The following is a 25,072-nucleotide window of genomic DNA, read 5'->3' as shown; positions in this document are numbered from 1 at the left end:
AAACATAGACTTGGGCACATTATTAAACAGTTTGCACATAATAAGCCAATTCTCTGTTGGTAAAAATGGTTATTCAAGTTGTATTTCAATTGTTAATAGTCTAACGTTTTGAATTCAACTCTTGTATTCAACTGCGCAAAGGTTGAGAGTTTATAGTGATGACCAGCCCAAGAGGCGGAGGGAGTGATACAAGAGTGGTGCTGATGCAGGGCGGTGAACGCGCGCAGGATCAGGATGATGCGGTTTCTGAACTCGGGGCACCTTATGTAGGCTTCTGAATGGACATCTTAAGCCGCTCCCTTCAATACAGACTTGATATCTACTGCCAGATTTTAGACGGAGGCAATTGTTCGACTTTTATTTTACCTCTATAACGTAGCCTAATGGACAACTGCAGATGATCTGCCCATGCCTCTGCCCAGAAGGCGAGAGGTGCATCGATGAAGGACGTTTTATCTGACGCTATTCAACAGATAAACACTAGCAGAATTGGCAGACTAGGTCGGCTTTAAGTTTTTTGCTGTGGCTTTTGCTTATCCGCAAAGACAGACATGGCGGACGCAGCCGAATGCGGTATCAAAGTATTGTGCCGATTTAGGCCATTAAATGAATCCGAAATTACAAGAGGAGATAAGTACATTCCTAAATTTAAAGAAGAGGACACCGTGGTTATAACAGTAAGTTAATTGGCCCTTTTCATCTTAAATGGTGTAGCCTGTTTCATTGCCTATTTAGCCTACATTGCCAACGGGAATGGCGTAAAACCAACTTCATCATCAAACCGATGCAGCGGAAATCTGCGGTGCTCATATGAACTCTCCCCACCCACAAACTACACAAAAGGTTATGCAGCCTAATTTGAGTTTTTAAATGTTCCTTATCCGTAGGCTATAGGATTGTCAAACCATTATGGTTGTTTTGGCTGCGCAGCACCTGCATCGGTCTACTGCAGTTGACAAGATCAATCCTATAGAAATATTGCATAGGGCCAATGCATTGAGGTGTAGTTTGGACTTCAACAATGCTGCGGTATTCCGCTTTGCTGAATTTGCATTATGTGACATTAATGACATTCTGTTGTGCATTGTCACCTGTGGCGATGTCAACACAGGCTAGCCTTGATATTTTTACTGTTTATTTTGAAACATTGGGGTTGGCGAAATATAATAGGCCTTTGACAGTTATTTCCATTTTGGAAAAGGAAACCCTCACAGGACACGATTTTAATCTATGTTTAAGCAGTCAGCTTGTTGCTGTGCAGTCGACTGTAGGTCGTAATTATCTTATCTGGTGGGAATACGGAACTGTTTGTTGGTTAGATTGACATCCACACCACCTTGTTGTTTGCCTCATTTCAGCCAGTTAATTAGGCCTACATATTGCGAGGCTACGCGTTATCTTTAAATACATTGTCGAAATATCCTCGAATACAGTATTTTTGGACAAATACACACATTTAGCACAATAACTCATCTGTACACTGTGTTGTACATTGCAGCACAGTAGTCTTTCTCTCAGCTCTCCTCCAGTGTATACATTATTTATGTAATTGTATCTGTAAATATTTCAAGTTTCTAAAGCACAACACAAATGAGACACCTCAGGGGTTCTTTTTGATGACTGTCACTTTTTAGCGTTGATGCAATCACATTTGTTTTGGACAAAGAGAGGCTTCTGTGGAAGACTGCTGGGAGAGACATCTCCTGTTGCCCCCGGAGATGTGCTGACAGACTTGTTACGAAAGGCCTGGGTTTCTCCTGGGAGGCTTTTGCTCCCATTAAAGTGTAATCCTGAAACAATATTATGATGTTTCTAGAACCATCCACTTGTGTCTGTTTGCCTGCTTATCTGCCTGTCTGTCTCCTTGCCCTGCTGTATGTCTCTGCGATTCACCATTTGCTTTGTTTTGGACAGAGCAAGCCATATGTCTTTGACCGCGTCCTTCCCCCAAACACTGCCCAGGAGCAGGTCTACGATGCGTGTGCAAAGCAGATTGTTAAAGGTAGGCTGAGTCGATGTCCTCTGGCCCTGGCGTGATCCATCTCCCTGCTGATAAGTGCTTCAGCTAAACCATGTCCCGTGGTTGTGTTCACACAGACGTCCTTGGAGGCTACAATGGGACCATCTTTGCCTATGGGCAAACGTCCTCAGGGAAGACACACACTATGGAGGTGAGCTCCTTCATCCTGCCCTACTGTTCAACAGGGGGACCTGTAACTGAGATATTGTATGCCATTTAAATGTGGATGTGTAGATAGGATAGTGTTCAAGGACAATTTAAGTGTAACATCCAGTATTTAGACAAATGTTGAGGCAGGTTTTGGGGATAAATAGTGTCACCTAGAGATTGTGGGTCAAGGTTCATCAAGGCACCTTTGAGAATATAAACACTTTTCACCATGACTCACCTAGTCAGTCACTCTGACAGCATTCAAAATATTGGATTTCATTGGAGCAGGCCATTTCAAAATGGTCTTACTCAGAGATTAAGAATTCATTTGGAGTAAGTTTATAGCGTTCCAAGGATATTTTGATCACTATGGGTCTCATTTGTCCTCAAGTTTAAAGAGGCATTAAGTACATCAGCACTGGCAATAAGGAATCATTGGCTAGTAACCTAATACACAAAATGGACAGGAGGGGGATGGACATTGTGTTAGTCACTGGTGATGGGCATGCTTGGTACCATGCTGTAACCCCCCACCCCACCTCCACCCCACCCCAGGGTAAGCTCCATGACCCCCAGCTGATGGGCATCATCCCCCGCATCGCCCATGACATCTTTGACCACATCTACTCCATGGACGAGAACCTGGAGTTCCACATCAAGGTAAACACTGCAGGTTCAGTTTGGATCCAAAACTCTTGTCTACAGTATGGCAGCGTATATTGTGATAACAAACATTGTCTCACTTTTCATTTCTTAAGGTCTCATATTTTGAAATATACCTCGACAAGATCAGAGATCTGCTTGATGGTAAGAAATGGGGCGGATTTCGATGTTTTCATGTTCAAAAGTGTGTGTGTGTTTGTGTTAAAGAGAACACCTTTGTTTTCTATTTTTAAGTTTCAAAGACCAACCTTGCTGTACACGAGGACAAAAACAGGGTGCCCTATGTCAAGGTAAGGAAAACGTTGCTCCAGAAACTTTCTCCATCTGGTTCAGAGGGTCACCGCTGATGAAGCTGTGGTGGTCTTCCAGGGCTGTACAGAGCGATTCGTCTCCAGCCCGGAGGAGGTCATGGACGTCATCGATGAGGGCAAGAATAACCGACATGTGGCAGTGACAAGTACGTGCCCTGTTAACTTGTCAGCATTTCGCACCCAGACATACACACAGTATATATACCTTCTCACCTGTTCAGTCAATGCTGCGTAGTTCACTTTTGTACGCATTAAGCAGAAGGCCTCATTGTTGCGTTGTTGCAGACATGAACGAGCACAGTTCCAGGAGTCACAGCATCTTCCTGATCAACATCAAACAGGAGAACATCGAGACAGAGAAGAAACTGTCCGGAAAACTCTACCTGGTTGACCTGGCAGGCAGTGAAAAGGTAGGGCAGGCCATACAAGCGTACAGGACAGTACATTTAGTAAAAACACGACTGTGTGCCATCGCCCGGGTTTGTCAGTTGAAGGTGCTGATACAGGGTTCCTCAGCCAGGCGCTGACTCGGTTTTATGTCTCCTGAAGGTCAGCAAAACTGGGGCGGAAGGAGCCGTGCTGGACGAGGCTAAAAATATCAATAAGTCCCTTTCGGCGCTTGGGAACGTCATCTCCGCTCTGGCTGAGGGCACCGTAAGTTCTTAGTTCTAGTATCTTAGATACTCCATCTGCGAGGAATGAGGAGGGCTCCTCTGCACCCTGTTCTTGTTTTGCTACGAGTCTGAGCTCACAGATGTGTCTCCTTGCTAGAAAACCCACGTGCCGTACAGAGACAGCAAGATGACCCGCATCCTGCAGGACTCCCTGGGGGGCAACTGTCGGACCACCATCATCATCTGCTGTTCCCCCTCCGTCTACAACGAGGCGGAGACCAAGTCCACCCTCATGTTCGGACAGAGGTGAACGCCCCCCCGCCCCACTACCTCCACCCCCCTGTCTCCTTTTCCTTACTCCTCTCTACAAAACTAGTTAACATCCCTCCATTCCTGCCATGACAACAGCATAGAAACTGTAGAGCAAGGTCAGAGATACACTACATGGAATGGTATCTGTAGCGAAAATCATCGCGATTATGAGCCTGTACACAATTAAGAATGAAAGTGAGTACCTATTATAAAGACAAGCTCTCTTTGAGGTAATTCTAAACATTAGCCTACTCCAACTCCACTAATCTGGTGGGGCCTAAGCCACTAAATGTCTAATTGTGCCATCGTGGCTATGAGCATGCTAATGACTGTGAACCACAGTGAAGACAACCCATTACTTACCACACAAACTAGCCACTCTAAGGTAATATTATCGATGTCCCATTATGTCTGTTCATATCATCGAAGAGCCCTCCTAAACTGATGGAGATAAATTCATTCAATCAACATGTCTCCAGTAGATTATGCAACCATGACAACCTACTTAGCTGAGTGGCTGGGTGATCCCTGAGCTGGACTTTTATTGTAAGAAGGCAAGCAGAGACTCATTAGTCTAGTCCCCCCCCCCTCCCCCCCCCTCCTCCTTTCTGTCCTCCTCTCTCCTCTGAGCTTCACTGCAGCTCTGCAGCCGCTGTAGGTCACATGGTATGACAGTGCAGTAGAGCGCACCACAGCACAGTGCTCTGCTCCAGGGAGACCTGCTACTCTGTCTCCGCCAGCACGGGCAGAGCAGAGCTGTACTGTTTGTCCTCTGTGTCCTCTGGCACAGATACACGCACAGCATACTCATGCAGTAGACACACGCACAGCACACTCACGCAGTAGACACACTCGCAGCACACTCATGCAGTAGACACACTCGCAGCACACTCATGCAGTAGACACACTCGCAGCACACTCATGCAGTAGACACACTCGCAGCACTCTCACGCAGTAGACACACTCGCAGCACACTCATGCAGTAGACACACTCGCAGCACTCTCACGCAGTAGACACACTCGCAGCACACACACTCGCAGCAGACACACACAGCTCTCTCGTCGGAGACGCAGCAGAGAAACAGAGAAAAGCCCTGTCGTTTTAAAGAGAGGGGCTGGGTTGAGGTGGCGGGGTGGCGGCGAAGGGTCACTTGCTAAGCTGAGGGTGTGTCCGGGGTCGTTGAGAGATGACAAACCTTCTGTTTTCATCATCTGGAGACTGAGCTGAAAAGGTCAGGGCTTGATTATGCAAGCACTCATCAGGCACACACCAAAGAGGGACCTAGAGGAGGAAGTCAGGAGAGGTGCAGACAATCAGAGGCACCTGACAGGGAGTCAGGTGGCTGAGTGGTTAGGGAATCGGGCTAGTAATCTGAAGGTTGTTGCTTCGATTCCCGGCTGTGTCAAATGAGGTTGTGTCCTTGGGCAAGGCACTTCACCCTACTTGCCTCGGGGAGAATGTCCCTGTACTTACTGTAAGTCGCTCTGGATAAGAGCGTCTGCTAAATGATTAAATGTGTAAATGTAAATGTAAATCGCAAGCTCCTACTGTCACCCGGTAGTTCACTAGTGGATGAGCGATCTGCCACAGATAAACTCAGCCTTGAAGCACCAGTGGAAAGGCCTGTTTCCCATACCACCTCCAAGGTTCTTCATAATGATGGTAATGAATGTATTAGAAAATCTAATCTGCTGGATCGATCTGGATTGGATCTGTGGCAAAACCCCAGGCCTTGAGAAAACTCTTATCTGAGTGTTCCTTCTAACTTCCTTCGTCCTAACCCCCACGCAGGGCCAAGACCATCAAGAACACCGTGTCTGTGAACCTGGAGCTGACCGCCGAGGAGTGGAAGAAGAAGTATGAGAAGGAGAAGGACAAGAACAAGAGCCTGAAGAACATCATCCAGCGCCTGGAGATGGAACTCAACCGTTGGAGGAACGGTAAGGAGCAGTGAAGTGTTCCAGAACACTGGAAACGAGGAACTGGGAACTGGGAACACTGGGATGCATTATTATCACTAACATAGCTTTTGACATTCCCCACCTTGGCAGCAACAATGGCCTACACACACTAATACACACACATACTGCAGACCCACAGAAGTTGGCCACCAGACCAGTGTCACATGTTGCGTGTGACTTGAACAAAACCACTCTAGTCATGCAGTAGCCTACCGTCACCATGCAAGACCAGAGCGTTGACCCCTGACCTCCCCCTCTCTGTCTTGCTTCCGGGTCCCAGGTGAGAACGTTCCGGAAGAAGAGCAGCTGAGTGCCAAGGACCAGAAGAACCAAGAGCCCTGCGACAACACGCCCGTCATCGACAACCAGGTCCTGGCCAGCAGCGCCGTCTCCAGCGAGGAGAAGAGCAAGTATGAGGAGGACATCAGCAACCTCTACAAGCAGCTGGACGACAAGGTGGGTCGGCCCAGGTCCAGGGGTGGATGTCGCCCGACATGGAGGGCGACGCAGCAGTTACGGTGATGACGTCGTACGACGATTAGACCTTGAATATGTGTATGATCATTGCTTATTTGTTCTTTCCCAGGACGATGAGATCAACCAGCAGAGTCAGCTGGTGGAGAAGCTGAAGGAACAGATGCTGGACCAGGAAGAGGTAACTGCAATAGCTCAACAGCGCCACCTTGCAGTTATATATTAGTACTACATGTACCTATGCTTAGAAGAGCACTACTGGATGTTTTAGTAGTAAGAATGCATTTGTATGTCTATATTCCTGTGTGTGTGTGTACTTGTAGCTGCTGGCGTCAACAAAGTTGGACTACGTGAAGGTGCAGGACATCCTGACGCGCCTGCAACAGGAGAACGAGGCAGCCAAGGAGGAGGTGAAGGAGGTGCTGCAGGCCCTGGAGGAGCTGGCCGTCAACTACGACCAGAAGAGCCAGGAGGTGGAGGACAGGAGCCGCTCCAACCACCAGCTGACAGAGGAGCTGGTCCAGAAGACCGTGAGTGAGAGGAGACAGGGGAGAGGACAGAGAGGAGAGACTTGTTTTGGGGACCTGTGTGAGAAGTCTAAAACGACAAAAAGAATGTTTGTGATGACATTTGAAATGGCATTTCATAGAAGGGATTCGGTCTATTCTTCGGTCTATGTTTGACACAAACGGAACTTGTATGGTAATTCAAGTGTGTGTGTGTGTTTGTGCCAGGCGGTGCTAGTGGAGGTGCAGAGGGAGCTGGCTCATCTCCAGGAGCTCAGTGGTCACCAGAAGAAGAGAGCGTCTGAGATCCTCAACCTGCTGCTGAGGGAACTCAGCGATATAGGGAGCATCATCGGCGCCAACGACGTCAAGATGGTACATACACACACACAAAAACACACACCAAACCTCAGACCACAGATAGATACATACATGCACTTACAGACACACTAACCGACCCACAGAACGCAGACAGACGTAGACACACATGCGCACACGCCTACAAACGTTCTTCCATTTTGTGAAGCAAACAACACCAACACACTTTCTTTGTGTCCAACAGACTTCCGAGGGGAACGGTAACGGGGTGGCTATCGAGGAAGAGTTCACCATGGCCCGTCTCTACATCAGCAAGATGAAGTCAGAGGTTAAGTCGCTGGTCAACCGCAGCAAGCAGCTGGAGAGCGCCCACGCAGACACCAGCCGCAAGATGCAGGCCAACGAGAAGGAGCTGGCCTCCTGCCAGTTACTCATCTCCCAGGTAACCGGGAGGGTCTAAGCCAAGCATACAGTACATACATACAGTCGTGTGTAAAAGTGCTGGGCCATGGTGAAGGATCTCATTGATCCCACCTTGAGTCCTGACCTGAGCATACCTGAAACTGTGTGGGATCGGTTGGGCAGGGTAAAGAATAAAATGTGTCAAGGTCAAAAGTAAAAGAATGTCAAAAACGATATGAAGCTTGGATGAATACTTATTTGGGTTTACTTCAATATTCTTTTGTGTTTTAAAAGAAAGTAAGTATTTTGTTGAGAGAAGTTCAGATACCACAGTTAAGGTTTGGTTTTCTAAATGACCATGACATGCACAGTAGATATCCCAAATGTGCTTTTTCAAATATTAGGGTATATTGTGTGTGTGTGTGTGTCCTCCCATGCCACGGCGACATTGCAGCACCAGGCGAAGATCAAGTCCCTGACGGACTACATGCAGAACATGGAGCAGAAGAAGAGACAGCTGGAGGAGACCCAGGATGCTCTCACAGAGGAGCTGGCCAAGCTCCATGCTCAGGGTGAGCCTTGGCCGCAGCACCTGCTGCACTCTCCCACAGCACCCAGGACCGTTTCACAAGGCCTCCAACATCGTAGTCATTCTCTGCTATGACCCGAGGGAGGCGTTTACACTGTGTGGTCAGCTCATCACTCTGCTTGTGATTCTAAGATGGCTTCTGAGTGCCCTAGGTCTCAGACATCCGTTTGGCTCTCGTACTGTGTCTCGCTCTCGGCGTCGTTATTAAATGCACCAATCACTGAAATGGATTGTTGTTTTCTCAGAGAAAATGCACGTGGTGTCGGATAAGGAGAAGGAGAGCATGAGCAGGCTGCAGGGAGAGGAGGATATCAAGGTAAGCACGTGTGTGAGTATGTGCATGTACAGTATGGGTGTGTGTGTGTGTACGTATGACTGCACGTACAGTATACAGTACCAGTCAAAAGTTTGGACACATTTTCCCATTCAATGTGTCCAAACTTTTGACTAGTACTGGATGTGAGTGGGTGTAAGTGTTTGTGTGGGCGGGTGTGTGCGTGGCTGCGTGTGGGTGTGTGTGGGAGGGTGTGTGCGTGGCTGCGTGTGGGTGTGCGTGGGCGGGTGTGTAACCTCCTCTGGTGGGCCCTCACACAGAAGACCCTGGAGGAGCAGATGGAGTGCCACCGAGAGGCCCACCAGAAGCAGCTGTCTCGCCTGCGCGACGAGATTGAGGACAAGCAGAGGGTGCTGGACAAGCTCACCGAGTGAGTGGCACAACCCTTCAGCTCTGAAGGCGTCTGATTTCCGGCACGCCTCCATGTGCAAAGAAAGTTGTGACCGGGATGTCTATTGCACGATGGTAGCACAGAATGCGTTCAACAAATGCGAACTCTGCTTTAGGACTTACGTCTGCCTTCCCACCTTTATGCCCTTCCGTCCTTCCTCCCCTCCTTCCCTCTCTCCCTCTGTCTGCTGTCCTCTTTCTCACTTGCTTTCTCCCCAGTCTGAACCAAGGACTACTGCTGGAGCAAGCGAGGATGATGTCTGATTATGAAAAACTCAAAGCAGAGGAACAGGAGAAAGACGCCAAACTTCAGAACCTTGTGTAGGTATCCCTTGACCTCGGATCTAACTCAAAATTGTCGTTTTTCTTTTGAATTCTTTCCTTTCTATGTCGAAACCATTTGATGCTAGTTCCGAAGGTCTGGCTTCTTTATTGTTGTAGTCAAGACATCTGTACATGTATTTGCAACCTTGTTTGTTTTCTGTGCCTCAGGCTCCTAAATGAACAGAAAGAGCAGGCTCAGGAAGACCTTAAGGGACTGGAGGAGACTGTGGTATGTCACCGCTTTGGGATTCGTCCATTTAGAAAGTCCTTATCGACCATAAGTTCTCTAAACTCTTTTTTTCCCACAGGCAAAGGAGCTGCAGACTCTGCATAACTTGCGCAAAATCTTTGTACAAGACCTCACAACACGCGTCAAGAAGGTACATATGCATGTTCTACAACATGTCATGTTGTAGAACATGTCACATATTCTAGGCCATGTCACACAAAATAACATTATCTATTTGAAAAATGCTATTCATGGTGATGGGTCAGTCATTGTCCTAAGCGGATGTTTGTAGGTTCTCAGTTGACTGACTGCTGTGTGCTCTGCATGTGTTCAGAGCGCCGAGCTGGACTGTGAAGATGGAGTGGGCAGCGCCGCTCAGAAACAGAAAATCTCCTTCCTGGAGAACAACCTGGAGCAGCTCACCAAAGTCCACAAGCAGGTAATGTCACACTGAATCATCCCTCACTCGTCCTTGGCTACATGTGAACTGACAAAGTTCGTGAGATCAAACAAATATGAGATCAAACAAATATGGCCACCTATTGGTAAATAAAACATAACAAGAAGATTGCTCAAAATGAATGATTTAAATCTGTCGACTGCTCTAATACATGTGATGGTATGCGTGTCTGACTGTGTATCTGAATGCGAGTGCAGCTGGTCCGTGACAACGCAGACCTGCGCTGTGAACTGCCCAAGCTGGAGAAGCGTCTGCGGGCCACGGCGGAGCGGGTCAAGGCCCTGGAGAACGCCCTGAAGGAGGCCAAGGAGAACGCCATGAGAGACCGCAAGCGCTACCAGACGGAGGTGGACCGCATCAAGGAGGCCGTGAGGGCCAAGAACCTGGCCAGGAGGGGCAACTCTGCTCAGATCGGTGACTATGTGTTTGAATTATCTACCCTGGTTCAGCTGTGGGAGCCGTCCTGCTATCCAGTACAGCTTGCAGGGTATCTATTAATGACTGGTGTTGCCTTGTCTGTCTGTCTGTCTGTCTTCCAGCTAAGCCCATCCGCTCAGGACACCACCCTCTGTCCTCCCCTACTGTCTACAGCCACCAGTACAACCACAACAAGTAAGGTTGGGGGGAGTGGCACCCACCCAGGCTTCCTTAGTGACGGCTTGGTTTAACATTGATGGCAGAGCATGGGGATAACTGTTGGTTGTAGTGCACACATATGAACACTAGAGGTCAGGAGAGCTTAGTTTCTTGGACTGACAGGACTGGCTGCTTTGATATCCAGAAAAAAAAAGCACCCTGGATTTGATGAATTTGTATCTAATTTGTGGATATTAATCAGTCCTTTGTTCCTCTTTCCGACTGCAGATAGACCCAGGACCTGCATGTACAGACCACCTCATAGCTGAACCACCTTGGCCCCCTACCTACCTGCACCCCCCTGCCTGTTCTTGGAACGCCAACCTGACTGTCTCATCTTTCACTGACTGGCAGACAAACCTCCTCCTCACCTAACTCTTTCAGCTCCTGTATATATTTACATGATACAGTACATATGGCCGTGCAATGTAATCGCATACTGCATTAACTGCTTTGAGAGCTCTCCAAGTGTACTGTAGTAGATCTACAGGGGTTGTTCTTGTGAAGCGTCGAAATGCACCTGTAAAAAAATTGCATTGGCATTTGAGCTCCACCTGCACTGTGTTTTTGCATTAAAATAGTTTAGCAATTATAATTTGCACCTTTTCCGCGCTCGCTTACAATAGATATGTAGTTATGGTCTCTGTTATCATTTTCCAAAGCTTTTTGTCTGTTTGGTATTGCATAGTCTCTTTCGTAGTCTGTTGCATAGTCTGTTACCTTCATGATACATAACAACTTCCTTGAGAAAGAGGGGCACTACTAGCTTGATCATTCAGAGTTAGTGGGAAGTAACAGTGTTTGGCATGAATTGTCAGCATTAGTTACAATACAGACCTGTCGTTTGTGATTTACTGGTTTAGTAATACCTTTTACTTTTGAAATGGATAGAAATACCACACTGTACCAAGGGATACCATGGGATGATTTATTGGGAATTTTCTTAGGTGTAGGGTTAAGGTGTATGGTACTGTCTTCCACCTGCAGCTGAGATGCTGATCAGCCAATCAGATGTCCCTGCAGTCAGACAGGAGACAGTACACTGCACTCTCAAAGCAAAGCAAAGTTTTTTTACATACAGACCTAGAACTTTCTCTCACAGTATGGCACGAGTAATATGTGAACTGATGTTTGACCAAGCTGCCCACTGCAGACAGTAGCAGGCTTTGGCTTAACCTGCTGACCTTAGTGCCTTTAGAAACTCTTGGAGACTTTTTGACACGCAGTATTGTTTGTTTCTGACTGACTGAACAACCCTTTGAGCCTTCATGAAAAAACTAGAAGAAATCTTAGTGGCTACATGCAATGGAGAAACATGCCCTCTCTCAGAAATGACCCTCAGAGTTTAATATGTTCCTACATTGCTTTACATGTTATTGTATTTCAGCATGTTCTTGGGTGTACACATTATTTTAAATGTGCTCATCTGCAAATGATAGCAGTTATCATGGCAGGACTAATTATTTATGGTTGTATGGTTTCTGTATTTAGCATTCAGTTGTTACAATAGACAATGCTATTGAACATGGATGGCTTCAGAAGGAATATGGTACGCCTGCTGTACTTGACTGATAATGACATTTACTGTATAAGTGCATGTTGTATAACTCATTTTAAATGTTTGAATTAGAGCAAATAAAGATATTTAACTTTATCTAGTAGTGGTAATGTATTACTGCTAATAATCTTGGGGCTGTCCTTTTTTTAAATAACTTTCACCTGAGGTTAACTGAAATACAGATGCAGACAATGTACTTGGTAAAGAGCAAACTACCACAAATCCAAACTAAACCCAAATCTGGCCATCTTCCTTCTCTGCTTGATTATCTTCCTGACATGTCCTCACAGGTACCACCAGACCAGTTCACTATGACATCACCATGGAGATGACACTTAGACATATCCCCACCAAAAAGGGACTCTAAGCCCCAGAGATGCTTGGATTAGTGGCCACGATTTAAGCAAATAAATCTGATCTCTGTTTGCCCTTGGAGATCCTGTATGTGATGTCTGTTTTAAAAGCAGGATCTGTTTTGAAAGAAAACACACTGTTCTTGGAGGAAATGTGACCCGACCAGGCCGGAACCGCATATGCTTTTCTTTGAATGAATAACAACAGATTTTTGTCCCTATGTTCAGGTGGGCAATGGCATGAATAGACCAGTGTATTGGCAACGTGAAAGACAATGGTGGCGTTTGTATACGTAGCTACAGTATGGTGTAATTTCAAACTCTGGTTTCCATAAATAATAGATTTATTTTCTGGTACAGGTTGAACACGTATTCCTTACATGTTAGGCTCCAATTCATATTTGTTATTATTAAGCTAAACTTAATATGCAGAAGTAATGTTCTAAAGTTTCTGTCTTCAATGCTGAATAGCATGGTCAGTGAGTGACCTTTAAAGGGTATCAGAGCAGGTGGCATCCATTGTGTTCAGTTTGAGCCGTTTTGATTGCCTAGCCAGAGAACAGACAGAGCATGCATGGATTCTTCAATCACTAAGGCCTCTCTCTCTGAATGAAGGAAATGTCATTGAGTAACTGCAGAAGAGATCCTACCTGATTGCTGGCCAGCCTCCCAAATGCCCAAGCTGTCAGGCTGGAAAAATGCCACTAGGGCCTTCACAAAAGTACCGTTCTGTTTGCGGAATGTAAGCCCTGGATACCTGAAACCCATTGTCCCCAGTCCCTTTCTTGGTCCCCCTGTTATCTGAACAAAAGCCCAATAAAGGCATCATGATTTCCTGCCTAGAAGGGTGCACAAAGAAAGGCCTTGTTTGAGGATTCTGGTGTTCATTTTATGTGGGGCTGCCAGTGTGACAACCAAGGGGAAAACCAGACTCCACTGCCAATAGCAATGACCTAGAGGCTGGGGTCTCACCCAGATTGTAATGAAGGGACAGGGTCACCTGAGAGTGACAGAAGACGAGTTTAGGAATATGAGAGGAAGGTGAAAAGACAATGTGTCCGAATTTGTCACAATGGTCACAAGAAACATTGTCTGGAACATTGTCAACAAGTAAATCTCCAAAAAGCCAGCAAGACGATGGGTTTTGGAATGCAGTTACTTATTTCATGGAATTAGTTGATAAGAGAAGACCACTGATCGGTGTGTGTCAGTCTGACAGTGATTTTTCATTTGCTTTCCCAGGCTAGGAAGTGTCAGTGTCAGACAAACGAACACTGCTTTAACCTTTGGAGGCAAGCCAATCGGAACGCTGTGAAACTCCTCCTCATCCCTTTACATACTGCTTCTACAGCAAACTCCACACACACACAGACTGATCTGGGAACAAGTGTGCTCTTTTGACATTTAAACATCATGTCATACTGGCTCATCCTTCTCCTGCTGCATTGAGCAATGGAATCTCAAACACGGTGATTGTGATGGAATCTTGAAGGACGTTTTCTTGGCCTGAGGAGAACATTGGTGAAAAGGAATGCTTGTACGACACTGACTATCTTTTAGAGCTTTTGTCCCACTATGGCAGAAACGCTTCTAAAGAACTGACTGGCTTCCTTGAGCCAACAGCAAAAAAATATTTAGTTTTGCATGAGCAGGGAGTCAGTTGGCTGAGCGGTGAGGGAATCGGGCTAGTAATCCGAAGGTTGCCAGTTCGATTCCCGGCCGTGCCAACTGACGTTGTGTCCTTGGGCAAGGCACTTCACCCTACTTGCCTCGGGGGAATGTCCCTGTACTTACTGTAAGTCGCTCTGGATAAGAGCGTCTGCAAAATGACTAAAATGTAAATGTAAATGAGCAGGGCTTCATTCATTTACATTTAAATTACAAGAAGGACAAACATACTGAATCTCTCCTGCGCCTGATGAACAGCAGTTCTCAACCATTCTTTTTCATTTTGAAGTCCACTTGATCTGATGAAACACGTTCATAGACTGCAGACTGTCGCCTCGTAAACAACTGGACAGCTGAGAGCTACAAGTGTCCTGACGTTCAAACCACTTTCTCAGCTCAGCACATGAAACCTGGGAAACACACTGGCAGCCCGCCGAGGACTTCCTGGGAGAAACTGTTTGCTGTCATTCCTTCATTCCAGGGGGTGTGTCTTGTAAGGTGCTGCTGAAGGGTCCGACATGACAGATCGGACATCTGCCTGCCGGGCAGGGATCACGCTAGTCCACATGCTACCAAAATATCACTGTTTGACAAGAAACTTGTCAGTATACCATTGCATCAGTCATTCCTGTGTGTCTCACACTGGAGATTCCATGTCTGGAGGGTTCAAAGGGTCAGCTCTTGACTTGATGGGTCCGAGAAGACAAATGTACTCCCCCTTATGCTGGGTAGTATATCTAGTATTCTTGCTTACAGCTTGGAGAAGACATTGTTGGAATTGTCCTCAAGGTCTCTCACCATGTCACCAAAGATACGCTAGTAACAATCGTAATGTATGTTGTGTTGCTATAGTACCAGCACCTATTCCCCATACAAAAGTTGCCTAATTGGAAATGTATGAAATGACAGAATATATAAAGTTCAGAATATGTTTAATGTTTTGTAGGCTCCCTATGCCTACACTCTACACACAGAGCCATTCCAGTCCACATAGACCTTCCAGAATTGGATGTTTGTGTACTGTTGTGTGGTATTTCACTACATTTGCAAGATTAACATTCCCCTATCAGCCAGGGGTCACTGTACTAATTGGTCATGATGTTCTGAAGGGATTCCAACACTTTTTCAGCCTTGTTGGTTTCAGGACTATAAGCAGGGTCCCAAAAGGCAGTCGCAACACCAACATGGGCTGAGGGGAGCAAACTGACTGATCAGGTGAAACAAGCATGGTTTTCTTCTTTGAAAAACTACAAGTGAGGCCAAATGAAAAACATGATTAGATTGAAATTCAGCTAACGTCTGTATTTTAGTGCAAAACGAACTTATTTATATTATTTAGCAATCAAAAAACACAACCGTCATAGTTGGCCCTTCATGATACACGGCGAGCAGTCATCCTCCGTGTCTACTTACTGTGGCTGTGACTGGGATCATAAAAAGGGAAGAAAATGAACTGACTGCATTCCGCCGGGTTGCTGATGACAGGCCCCAGGAGCGTTCTGTGCATGTGCAGGGATAAAGTGAGAGGGACTGATACAGCCGGAGCAGAACACAGATGAGACGCTGTGTCTTCGCTCACTGGCCACCAAGCCTTTGCTACAGTCGCTTTTTTCACCCACAGATATACAAACAAGCAGGTGCATCAACACATACAAATACACACATGCAAACACAAATAGACTTGACTGATGCATGTACATTCATGCATGCTTATCTACAAACAAATAAACAAACATAATTCATAATGGATGCTTTTAGTTCTGGAACGTCTGGAACACAGTTTGGTTCGTTAGGCAGCAGATGCCAACCATGCAAACCATCTGACCTGCTTTTACGTTTACATTTTACATTGTCATTTAGCAGACGCTCTTATCCAGAGCGATTTACAGTAAGTACAGGGACATTCCCCGAGGCAAGTAGGGTGAAGTGCCTTGCCCAAGGACACAACGTCGTTTGTATCATGACTGTCATGAGCAATAACTAAACACACACTCCACAAACTCTCTATTTGAGCCCACACATTTGACAAGGGCGTAAAGCACGCCTACCGACACGTCTGATTGGACCCGAACAACCAGGATCTGACATGAAAGCAACATGAGCAAGGACGAATCCACTCCACAGCTTTCTAACTAGTTTGTATACATGAATGAGTATTTGTCAAACATTTACGGTTACATAAAGACGAAAGGAGAAACCCTAACCCTAACGAAAGAAGAAAGTGTTTTGGTAAGTGTACCGAAATAGCCTATTAAGTCATATCTACACTTTATTTGCATGTCTTACTAATTGTGCAGTGAATAAGTTAGATTACAATAAAAAAAATCTCTAATTTATTGGTTTGTTCCACGTATTCACCTATAATTGCAAGTTTGTTTCATATTATATTTCGGTCGCCAAGTCGTTATTATACTGATTTTGAATGTCCTTTCAACGTTAAACAATTCGTGTAAAAACATACCCCTACGTAGATGTAGCCTTATCTCCAAACTACGATACAATTGATGAGTTTATTAACACGTCGTGTCCATGGTCAGCATTCCGTTATTTAAAGTGATTGTATCCAAAGGAGTTGAAATTGCAGCGCGGTCTGACTTACAGACCAGCAGGTGCATGGCAGAAGTTTCTAAGCCCCGACATATGTGCCTGGTCGATAAAGAACCTGGGTGTCTTACTTCAAACTCCCAAGAGCAGCTCCAATACACCACAATGCAAGGATATCCACCACCCAGCTTTTATTAAATGGAGTAGTTATAGCCTATTGCAGGCATCAACCCAGTTTGTGAAGCACTACTCTGATTGATTGGCATGTACATTATTTTTAACCACAAGACACCTGGACTTCATCAGTCACTAACTGTATATGCTGAGGCAAAGTGTTATTACAGCTCTAGGGATGGCAGGCTTAAATTGCTTCTGCCTGGGGCCCCTGCTATCAACGGTTAGCTCCAGCCGTCCAGGTGTACAGGCTTCTCACAGTTACAGCATTGCATGCTGATGAATGTACTGTTTGTTTGTGAGTGTTTCAGCTCTGTTGTGAGACTACTGTTCGGACTGGAGCCCTCCTTCTAGAAGCACGCACACTCCAAACAAGGAATTACCTGTTCACCTTTTTTTCTTTGTCAGGTTTTTAGAAATCCTACCAATAATGCCACCGTCTAAACAAAACTACTTAACGGCAGCCCGTTTGATTTAACTTGTTTGTTGGAATTCCTGCATCTTTTTTGCTGACCTAGTGCAAGAAAAAACATGTCTTGTGCTCTGGCATGTCTGCGTACACATCTGTCTATGTCACAGTGTGTGGATGATGGTCACACATGTCACATCTAGGTAGAGTTATTGCAGAATGTCTAGCGTCACTTCAGCATGATGTTGGAACTGCCACACAAAGGTGCCTAACAGTATATATGTTTTTAGATGAGATAACAGCCAAGATTGTTTTTATACATTTGACAATGAAATGTTTGCTCTGAAACAGCTTGAGTAAGACAGACAGGGGATGCCTGAGCGTCTAGTGAGTCTCTCTATCCTCCTCTCTACTCTCACTCATATTCACAAACCAAAACAGAGTTGGGGTTATAGCGTTTAGGACCTTAAAAAGGTGAAAGGATGATTGTGGACACGCTCTTCTGCTTGTCTCTCTTCCAAGCCTGTGAGAAACATGGTTTCCTAACCATGCTTTGGAACTGACATGCATAATGGATGCTGGTTGGGTCTGACAAGGGAGAGAGGGCATGGGTAGACGTGTTTGAGCTCTGCCCCCTCTGTGCCCTGCAGGTCTCTACAGTACAACTCAGGACCCAGCAGAAGTGGCCTTCCACTTGTAGATCCATAGCAGTGATTTACATAGGTATTTAGCAAAGACATAGCAAGAATTTCAAAAGGAACATTTGCAAGTTTGTTGTTCTCAATTGTAATATCTTTTGAAAACCAGAGGGTTGATTTTATGCAAAATAAGGCAAAGACTGTATACTTGGAATGGAAAATCTCACTATCGGAAGAATGAACAGTCTATCTTGTGTGAGAAAGGAAAATAAAATCAATTCACTCTACAGTTTTCTCAGAGACTTTGGTGTCTTTAGAAATGCAGATCAAAGAAAGGGGTTAGAATTAATTTCCACACAGTTTAATTCGGCCCTTGCTTTGAACTGCAGCTTGTCTCCCACAAAGCTCTACTCGGGACTGTGTGCTCTATCTTGGCCTTGTTGATGTGTGGGTGTTTAAAAGTCTGGGCTGTAAGCGGCCAGGGCTTGACATCAAACATCTCCTAATCGTCTAGAGAGAACTCTTGCAGAGGATGTGCTGCGAGATCTACGTCTGTCTATCTCATAGTTGGATACTGATCCATGTATATTTTGCTCTTACAGTACGTAGACGTGGGAAAACAGAAAGTAACCACAACAGATGTATATGAAGTTGACCTGGTCTTGAACTGCACTTGAAAAAAGGAAAAAACATCACCCAGGGCTCAGATTTTAAGCAGGCGAAAGCAGCGGTTCTCATCCTGTGAACGTGAAAGCTTTGGTTGGTAATCTGTGAGCTTTGTCACAGTTCTGTATAAAGATGAAGGGTCTTGAAAGAAAAAAAACTCCCCTTCCAATCCCAATTAGCTCCCTTTGGCCTTTTAACTGTGTCCCAGTGTCGGTGGCGGCAGGAGTGGGATAGACCCAATTTGTGCTCCCTCACCCAGCCCCCCCCCCACACACACACACACACACACATACACACTCTCCAACACACATGCAAGGGAGCCTTGCCAGTAGCTAGCATCATGTACAGAATGCCCTGTAGTGTAGTGCTCTTCAATGTCACTGTGGAACGTCAAGAAGCTGTTTCCATCCCGGTATCAACTCAGTTGGTATGTGGTCAGTGACGACATCCTGTCTAGCCGATAACTTTCCAAGTGAGGGTGGTTATCTATATAGACAGACCCTTTCTATGCAAACCATTTCACTGCCAAAGATGGTAAAAACTTTTCTTTTTTTTTCAAAATGTTTTGCAAAAAGAGTGAATGGTCAGACATCAGTGCATGACTAAGCTTTCACTATGACCTGTATCACTGTACTGTGTGTATCCTTATGTCTCTCTCTCTTTCAAACATGTGCATGTCTGCAGGTCATGTATGTAAGCATGTCTGCAGGTCATGTATGTCTACAGGTCATGTATGTACTGTATATTAATGGATATTGGATGCAGATTCAACGATTAATTGTGGACTTTTTTTTCGAAATTCATAAATCTATGATTTGGGTACACCAGCAAAGCAGCCTAGTTGGCTCAGTGAGTCAGTCCCAGGATCTCTCTGTCTGAAAGGAGGAGTGCCCATTCACAGGCTGTTGTTGACCTGGAATATCACATTGCGTGGATTGCCTTTCCCACCTGGCAGTGGTGGAGAAGCTGTCCTGATGTAAGAGCAATGTAGGGGAAAGGCCTGTGACATTAGAATTAGAATGGCTTCTACTAAACTGTGGCTGTAGTTATTTTTTTTATTTTTTTTGACTGTTTTCCTGATCATCTAAGTAGTTACAGTATGAGTCCCACCTCGACGTGTGATTACTGGCAGACGGCCAGAGGAATGAGGAACAGACAGGCAGGGGGGGGGGGGGGGGGGCTCCAAGTGGTTTCTAAGCTGTATCCTCTGTATAGGAAAGGAAGCACAATTGCTCCAAATCTAGTAATTACCTCAGCCATTTCCTGCCACCAGACATCTATCAACCTGTCTTAAATCTGTCCTGAATAAAATGGTTTTTTTTTTAAATCCTTACACACCACTGCCGTTTTAATTTACAAAGGAATGCATCAAGGTAATACAAAGTTGATGACGGATATGTTCATAGCTTTCAGGGCTGGCAGTAGAATTGAAAGAAGAAATGATTGAAGTTTCCATCCCAACTATTTATGGTGAGAATGCTTGGAAATAAATAACAACACGTTGGCACATGCTACTCCTACCCCTCCTCCAGTTGTATAGACACACTCATCACACAAGGGGCTTGCGAAATACCAGATTACCACATTTTGTGCATTCATGAATGAAGTAGAGAACAGGTATTCAAGTGGAATTAAGGAAACCCTGGTAATAAGACAACAAATCTTGCAGAAATACATACCTTACTAAGTAAGGTGGGTTGAACAAACCAGTCATCCTAGAACCTTTGTCAGTATACTGTACTTCAAGCTGTCATGTTGCATTAACATGCAAAACCTCATAGTCTTAAACTATTCTTTTTTTTGTCATTGTTTTTTTAGTTTTGGGTTACACTATTATACAAGAGCTTTCAGGTAAGCTCAGAAGAAGTAAACAACACAGTTTGGTTGTAGTTTCATACGACTAAAAAAAACCCAATAACACGTTTGCCAAGTGAAGTGGCATGCTGGTGGACTATTCAGATGAACGAGGATCCTTCCTTTTGAGGGCTTTTAATTATATAGAGGCAGATGGAAAGATCCAGTTCATGTTGAATAGGAGTTCAATAGGAGACATGATGCTGAATCGTCAAGGCAATACTAGTTCCCTTCAGATCCTTAAGACTAGAATGTACAAGTTGTCACAAGACGTTACATCCTTGTGGTTGGAAACCGTGAACATCTCAAATGGTATTTGGGACTATGGAAGCATGTACAAACCAAGGTTTATAAAGTAGGCAGGTTTATGCGTGACTTTATTTCACCTCTTCACTCATTCCTTTATGATGGCTTCTGCTAAATAATTTTCATTTCTAAGTAAAAACAACATCATTGAATGAAATTGCTTTGTTGCCCCCCCCCCCTTCCCCTCTTTCTGGGGGCTTTACTCACGGGGTAGTGGTCCTATTCATCAGGGGCAGCAGTATGGAAGGAGAGCAGGTCTGGAGAGGGGCCACCTCCCTATAATATGCTGACCTGCCATTCTGTTCCAGACTGGTACAGTACAACCAGGGTCAGAGCTAAATGGCTTGTCAGCTAATACTAATCTAGTCTCTGTATTTCCTCATTGACGACCCATCCAGAAAACCCAGGGGGCCAGGAGGGTCAAAAGGCCTGGGAGCTAAAATGCCTTTAAAATGTCTTTACATCCTGGGAAGTGCAAGGTTCAATGTTTCCTTAAAAGATAAGTAATGAACCAGGTCTTATGCTTTATTTGCCTTCCATCAAGCCTGAAGATAAAGCCTACATAAGTATTTTGCTGGAAGACTAACTAGGGGGTTGACATGACCTTTCTTTTAATTAGAGACTAACACAGCATGGCTGAGATGAACAGCTGATCACCATGGTGGACAAATCGATCTTGTATGTTTAATTTATTAATATCCCCACCCCACTGGGGTTGTATCTGGTGTGATGTTGAATATGTGAGTTAAAGATCAAGTTCTTTCCCTCTCTCTTGACAGCTTGCTGGATGTTTTTTTCTGAAGACGCTGCTGGCCAATCGGACACCTGCATGTGGAGGGTCTCAACCAACCATGGAGGCCTGGCCAACAGTGGCCCGGGTCCTGCTGCTGGCACTCCTCGCTGATTGGCCAAAAAATGCCCAATCACGTGATTTTACAGTGAAAGACATCATCTTGCTCCATCCATCATGTACAGTATATCGCATAACTTCAATACTGTCTTTATATTTATGTTATAATGCCCAGGTTCCTCTCAATGAAACATGCACATGCACCCCATTCATTCATCATCACCAGGGGGCACTTGTCCACAACAGCATTATCCATCGACAGTACACAGTGTACATAGACTCTAATTGTCCTAGGGGTTCAAATGGAATCCTCCCAAGTCTGTCTTGCATAAAGCGAGAGCAGTGGAGCCTAATTTCAGAGTGTTGTCAATTACATCAATCCCTCAAAGGTCATAGCCCCAGTGAGAATGGTCCTGAATCACACCATTGTCTCTTAATTCTGTCTGTATTGAGGATAGTATACTGTATGTCTGCCAGAGTACATGAGACCGCTCTCTGGCCCTCAGCCTCTTGGCTCGAAGCAGTCTGATAAAGCTGGCTTGGCGACGCGTGAGAGGTATGTAAATCCACAGATTAAGGGCTAAAACAACCTGACACTCGCTCCGAGAGACAAGCATGTAGGAGGGCGACCATCGCACTAATAGCCCCCCTTCCCCCAACAGGCCCCTGCAGTCACATATGAAATCTCAAAGATCTTTTACTTAGACTTTTTTAAGCCCAATCTGCCTCTAACATCATGAGAGTCAGAGGAATCGCTAGGATCAGGTTCACAGCTCTGGATTTCATAGGGATGGTGGGGGGTGGGGGGGGTTGGAATTTTTCTAGAAGTGTGTGTACATTTGGGCCCCAGGCTAACCATATACGGGGTATAGGGTGACCTTCGCTGGGGCATGGATATGGAGGATTAGTAGAGGGGCAGGGAGGGCTGGGTGGGGGGGGGGGGGTAGCAGTGAGGAGGAGGGAGAGGTGGTGGTCATGGCTGCGTCTGTGCCCCACATGAGTGACAGGATTTGTTCTGTGAGTGAAGTTTGCGTGACCCCCAGACCTATAGCTGTCGTGGACGGAGAGGCCTGTTCCTGTTCATGTAATGGCTGCCAATGGGAACAGCAAACAGACTGCCGCTTGATCACAACAGATGGTTTTTCTAAAGAGTTTTAAGACGATGTAGACAGCGGAATTGATTGTTTGATACTGTGTGCAAACAACATGTCTTTAAAAAATATTTTATGTAAGTGGATGGTGTTCTCTATTTCTTTATTTGTATCCCCATTGAATGAATGAGGTGTCAATTGTTTTTGATTCGTTGACAGTTTTATGTGCTATAGTTTGGATTTTGGACCATGCAGCTAATTAGATGGATGTAGGACATGGGGTTGAGTTACACTTCAGTGTAGTGTAGTTACCTTTACACTTAACATTTAATTTATTTAGCAGACACTTTTATCCAAAGTGGCGTACAACTGATTACATGTAGTTAAAGCCATTGTTATTCCATGTTGTGCAACCTGAAAAATAAGTTCTTCTTTTCTCTGCATAGCAACACCTCATCCTGGTGGATTCAAATGCTTCACATGCAAAGACTCTGCAGATAACTATGAGTGTAACCGCTGGGCCCCAGACGTATACTGTCCTCGAGGTAAGGCCTACAGTCAGCCTGCTCTGTACCTGTACACCCTCCTCCAGACCACAACTAGAAATGACCGACTCCTCACCTTCTATCCATCCAACAAAGCACAAGATTAGGTCAGAAACTTGAATTCACAGATTGTACGAATGATTATGCCTTCTTGCTTCTGGTAGTTGACTATGCATCCAAATCGGTGTACATTCAGTATCAGATTCAAACTTATTTCCAGGTATCTGGAAAGCAATGAGGCACTGTTTCTTCTATTCTTACTTTCAACTCAGCCAATTCAGTGATACTCCCTCGTTCCTTGTTAGACTGAAAGACCTGGTTAAAGTCATACAAAAAGAACACTGTCTTTGACAGAAACACGGTACTGCTACACACTCCACATGATGGACGTCCAGGGGGATAGCGTGTCCGTGACCAAGCGCTGTGTGGCCCTGGAGGACTGTCTTTCCACCGGCTGCACAGACGTCAACAATGACGGCTACCAGGTGAGGACACACACCTACCATTCACAAAGAGACACGTGCTTTGTGTGAGAGAACTTTCAAACTGAAATATTCACAGCTAACCACTATATACAGTTTATTAAACCTACTGTCATTGCAGGGTTTTAAAAGTATTCTGTGCTGGTGGGTTTACATTATTAGACAAGGACAGAAAGCGAGTTACTGACTTGGACGCTGGTTTTAGGTCTGCATCTCTTGTTGCGAAGGAAATATTTGTAACCTGCAGTTGCCGAGAAACAAGACAGGTGCAGTATTCTCCACCTCCTCCCCGCTCCGAAGTGCCACCCTGCAGCTTTCCAGCACCTGGCTGCTCAGTGGCTCTGTCGTTGCAAACCTCCTCAGCATTACACTAGCCAGCCACACATGACAATGGAAAGGCTTCCAACGGTAGCCATGAGCCTAGCAGGACATGTGGGTGTATGTAGAGGTCTGAGATCTCGTATTATTATCTCTTGGGTTGTGTAATTTATTTAATGTTTACTGTACCGGAGCAGTATTAATTCATAGAACCACACATAGATGATGTCATTGTTTATTTCTTTTTATACCCGTCATGTTTTTATTTGATTTTTCCAGAGTTTACTAGGCTATTGGCAAAGAATGACCTTTAAAAGAGAATATAGTACCAGTAAATACCAAACAGCTGAATGTTAATTAGGTTAGCTAAAACACAATTCAAACTTAAAGGGACATCAGTGGGTAAAGAAATTTTTTCATACTTGCATGCTCTTTCTCAACTATGTGCAGAAATGAAAGTGTGGGATTGGATTCCATCTTGAAATTTGATGTTCACAAGTCTGTTATAGTACATGTTTGTACTCTGCAGCGTGTACATAGAAAGTATTTATTTTTATATTAATTTTGTGGATACAATTTGTTACTTTGAACTATTATATAGGTTGTATAATTAATGTTTTTGATGAAGTAGTAGAGAACTAAAACTAGTTTGTGGACAGATACTAAGAGTTTTTTTTTGCTGTATATCTGTTTCGTCCAATTAAAACATTGGCTGGCACTGTTTGATTGCCTATACAGTACTGTAAATCTAGTTTTCAAAATGGCCTGTATACTAACAGATATGAAAAAGTGAATATAAGAAAGAAAAAGAGAAAGAATTAATACAAAACATGCTCGGCTCAGCTCCCCTCTGACCCACTGGGCCCAGGAGTGGAGCTCCGGTGAGCTTGTGCATTAATGCAGGACGTGGGCTTAAGAAAAC

At 45.0% G+C, this 25,072-nt stretch overlaps 2 protein-coding genes across 2 annotated transcripts; both read left to right on the top strand.

The window, feature by feature from the left end:
* The first annotated feature begins 190 nt into the window (after nt 1–190).
* Nucleotides 191–12,348, top strand: LOC134007451 (kinesin heavy chain-like). The gene is made up of 26 exons (XM_062446916.1): nt 191–677; nt 1,915–2,002; nt 2,098–2,171; nt 2,726–2,830; nt 2,929–2,977; nt 3,068–3,123; nt 3,203–3,290; nt 3,430–3,554; nt 3,694–3,798; nt 3,916–4,064; nt 5,863–6,011; nt 6,313–6,488; nt 6,619–6,687; nt 6,830–7,036; nt 7,241–7,387; nt 7,575–7,772; nt 8,187–8,304; nt 8,567–8,637; nt 8,916–9,025; nt 9,265–9,366; nt 9,538–9,598; nt 9,678–9,749; nt 9,933–10,037; nt 10,256–10,472; nt 10,598–10,670; nt 10,923–12,348. Exons 1-26 carry the CDS (start codon nt 552–554, stop codon nt 10,924–10,926), a joined length of 2,844 nt encoding a protein of 947 aa, XP_062302900.1. The 5' UTR covers nt 191–551; the 3' UTR covers nt 10,927–12,348.
* A 4,021-nt stretch (nt 12,349–16,369) lies between these two features.
* On the top strand, nt 16,370–24,873 carry LOC134007563 (ly6/PLAUR domain-containing protein 6-like). The gene is made up of 5 exons (XM_062447107.1): nt 16,370–16,502; nt 21,644–21,833; nt 23,252–23,350; nt 23,705–23,835; nt 24,038–24,873. The coding sequence occupies exons 1-5, from the start codon at nt 16,419–16,421 to the stop codon at nt 24,218–24,220; spliced, it is 687 nt and encodes a 228-aa protein (XP_062303091.1). The 5' UTR covers nt 16,370–16,418; the 3' UTR covers nt 24,221–24,873.
* The last annotated feature ends 199 nt before the right edge of the window (nt 24,874–25,072 follow it).

Source organism: Osmerus eperlanus, chromosome 21 (genome assembly GCF_963692335.1).
Source record: "Osmerus eperlanus chromosome 21, fOsmEpe2.1, whole genome shotgun sequence".
In the NCBI taxonomy this organism is placed as follows: domain Eukaryota; kingdom Metazoa; phylum Chordata; class Actinopteri; order Osmeriformes; family Osmeridae; genus Osmerus; species Osmerus eperlanus.
This window is presented reverse-complemented; position numbering and strand designations above follow the sequence as displayed.

Bases quoted from the DNA above. Each gene is read 5' to 3' on its own strand.
- LOC134007451 (XM_062446916.1), top strand. From the start codon at position 552: ATGGCGGACGCAGCCGAATGCGGTATCAAAGTATTGTGCCGATTTAGG. The intron at 7,037-7,240 runs GTGAGTGAGAGG...TGTTTGTGCCAG, and splicing joins AGGAGCTGGTCCAGAAGACC to GCGGTGCTAGTGGAGGTGCA. The intron at 8,305-8,566 runs GTGAGCCTTGGC...TTGTTTTCTCAG, and splicing joins GGCCAAGCTCCATGCTCAGG to AGAAAATGCACGTGGTGTCG.
- LOC134007563 (XM_062447107.1), top strand. From the start codon at position 16,419: ATGAATGAGTATTTGTCAAACATTTACGGTTACATAAAGACGAAAGGA. The intron at 21,834-23,251 runs GTACAGTATATC...TTCTCTGCATAG, and splicing joins CATCTTGCTCCATCCATCAT to CAACACCTCATCCTGGTGGA. The intron at 23,351-23,704 runs GTAAGGCCTACA...TGTCTTTGACAG, and splicing joins AGACGTATACTGTCCTCGAG to AAACACGGTACTGCTACACA.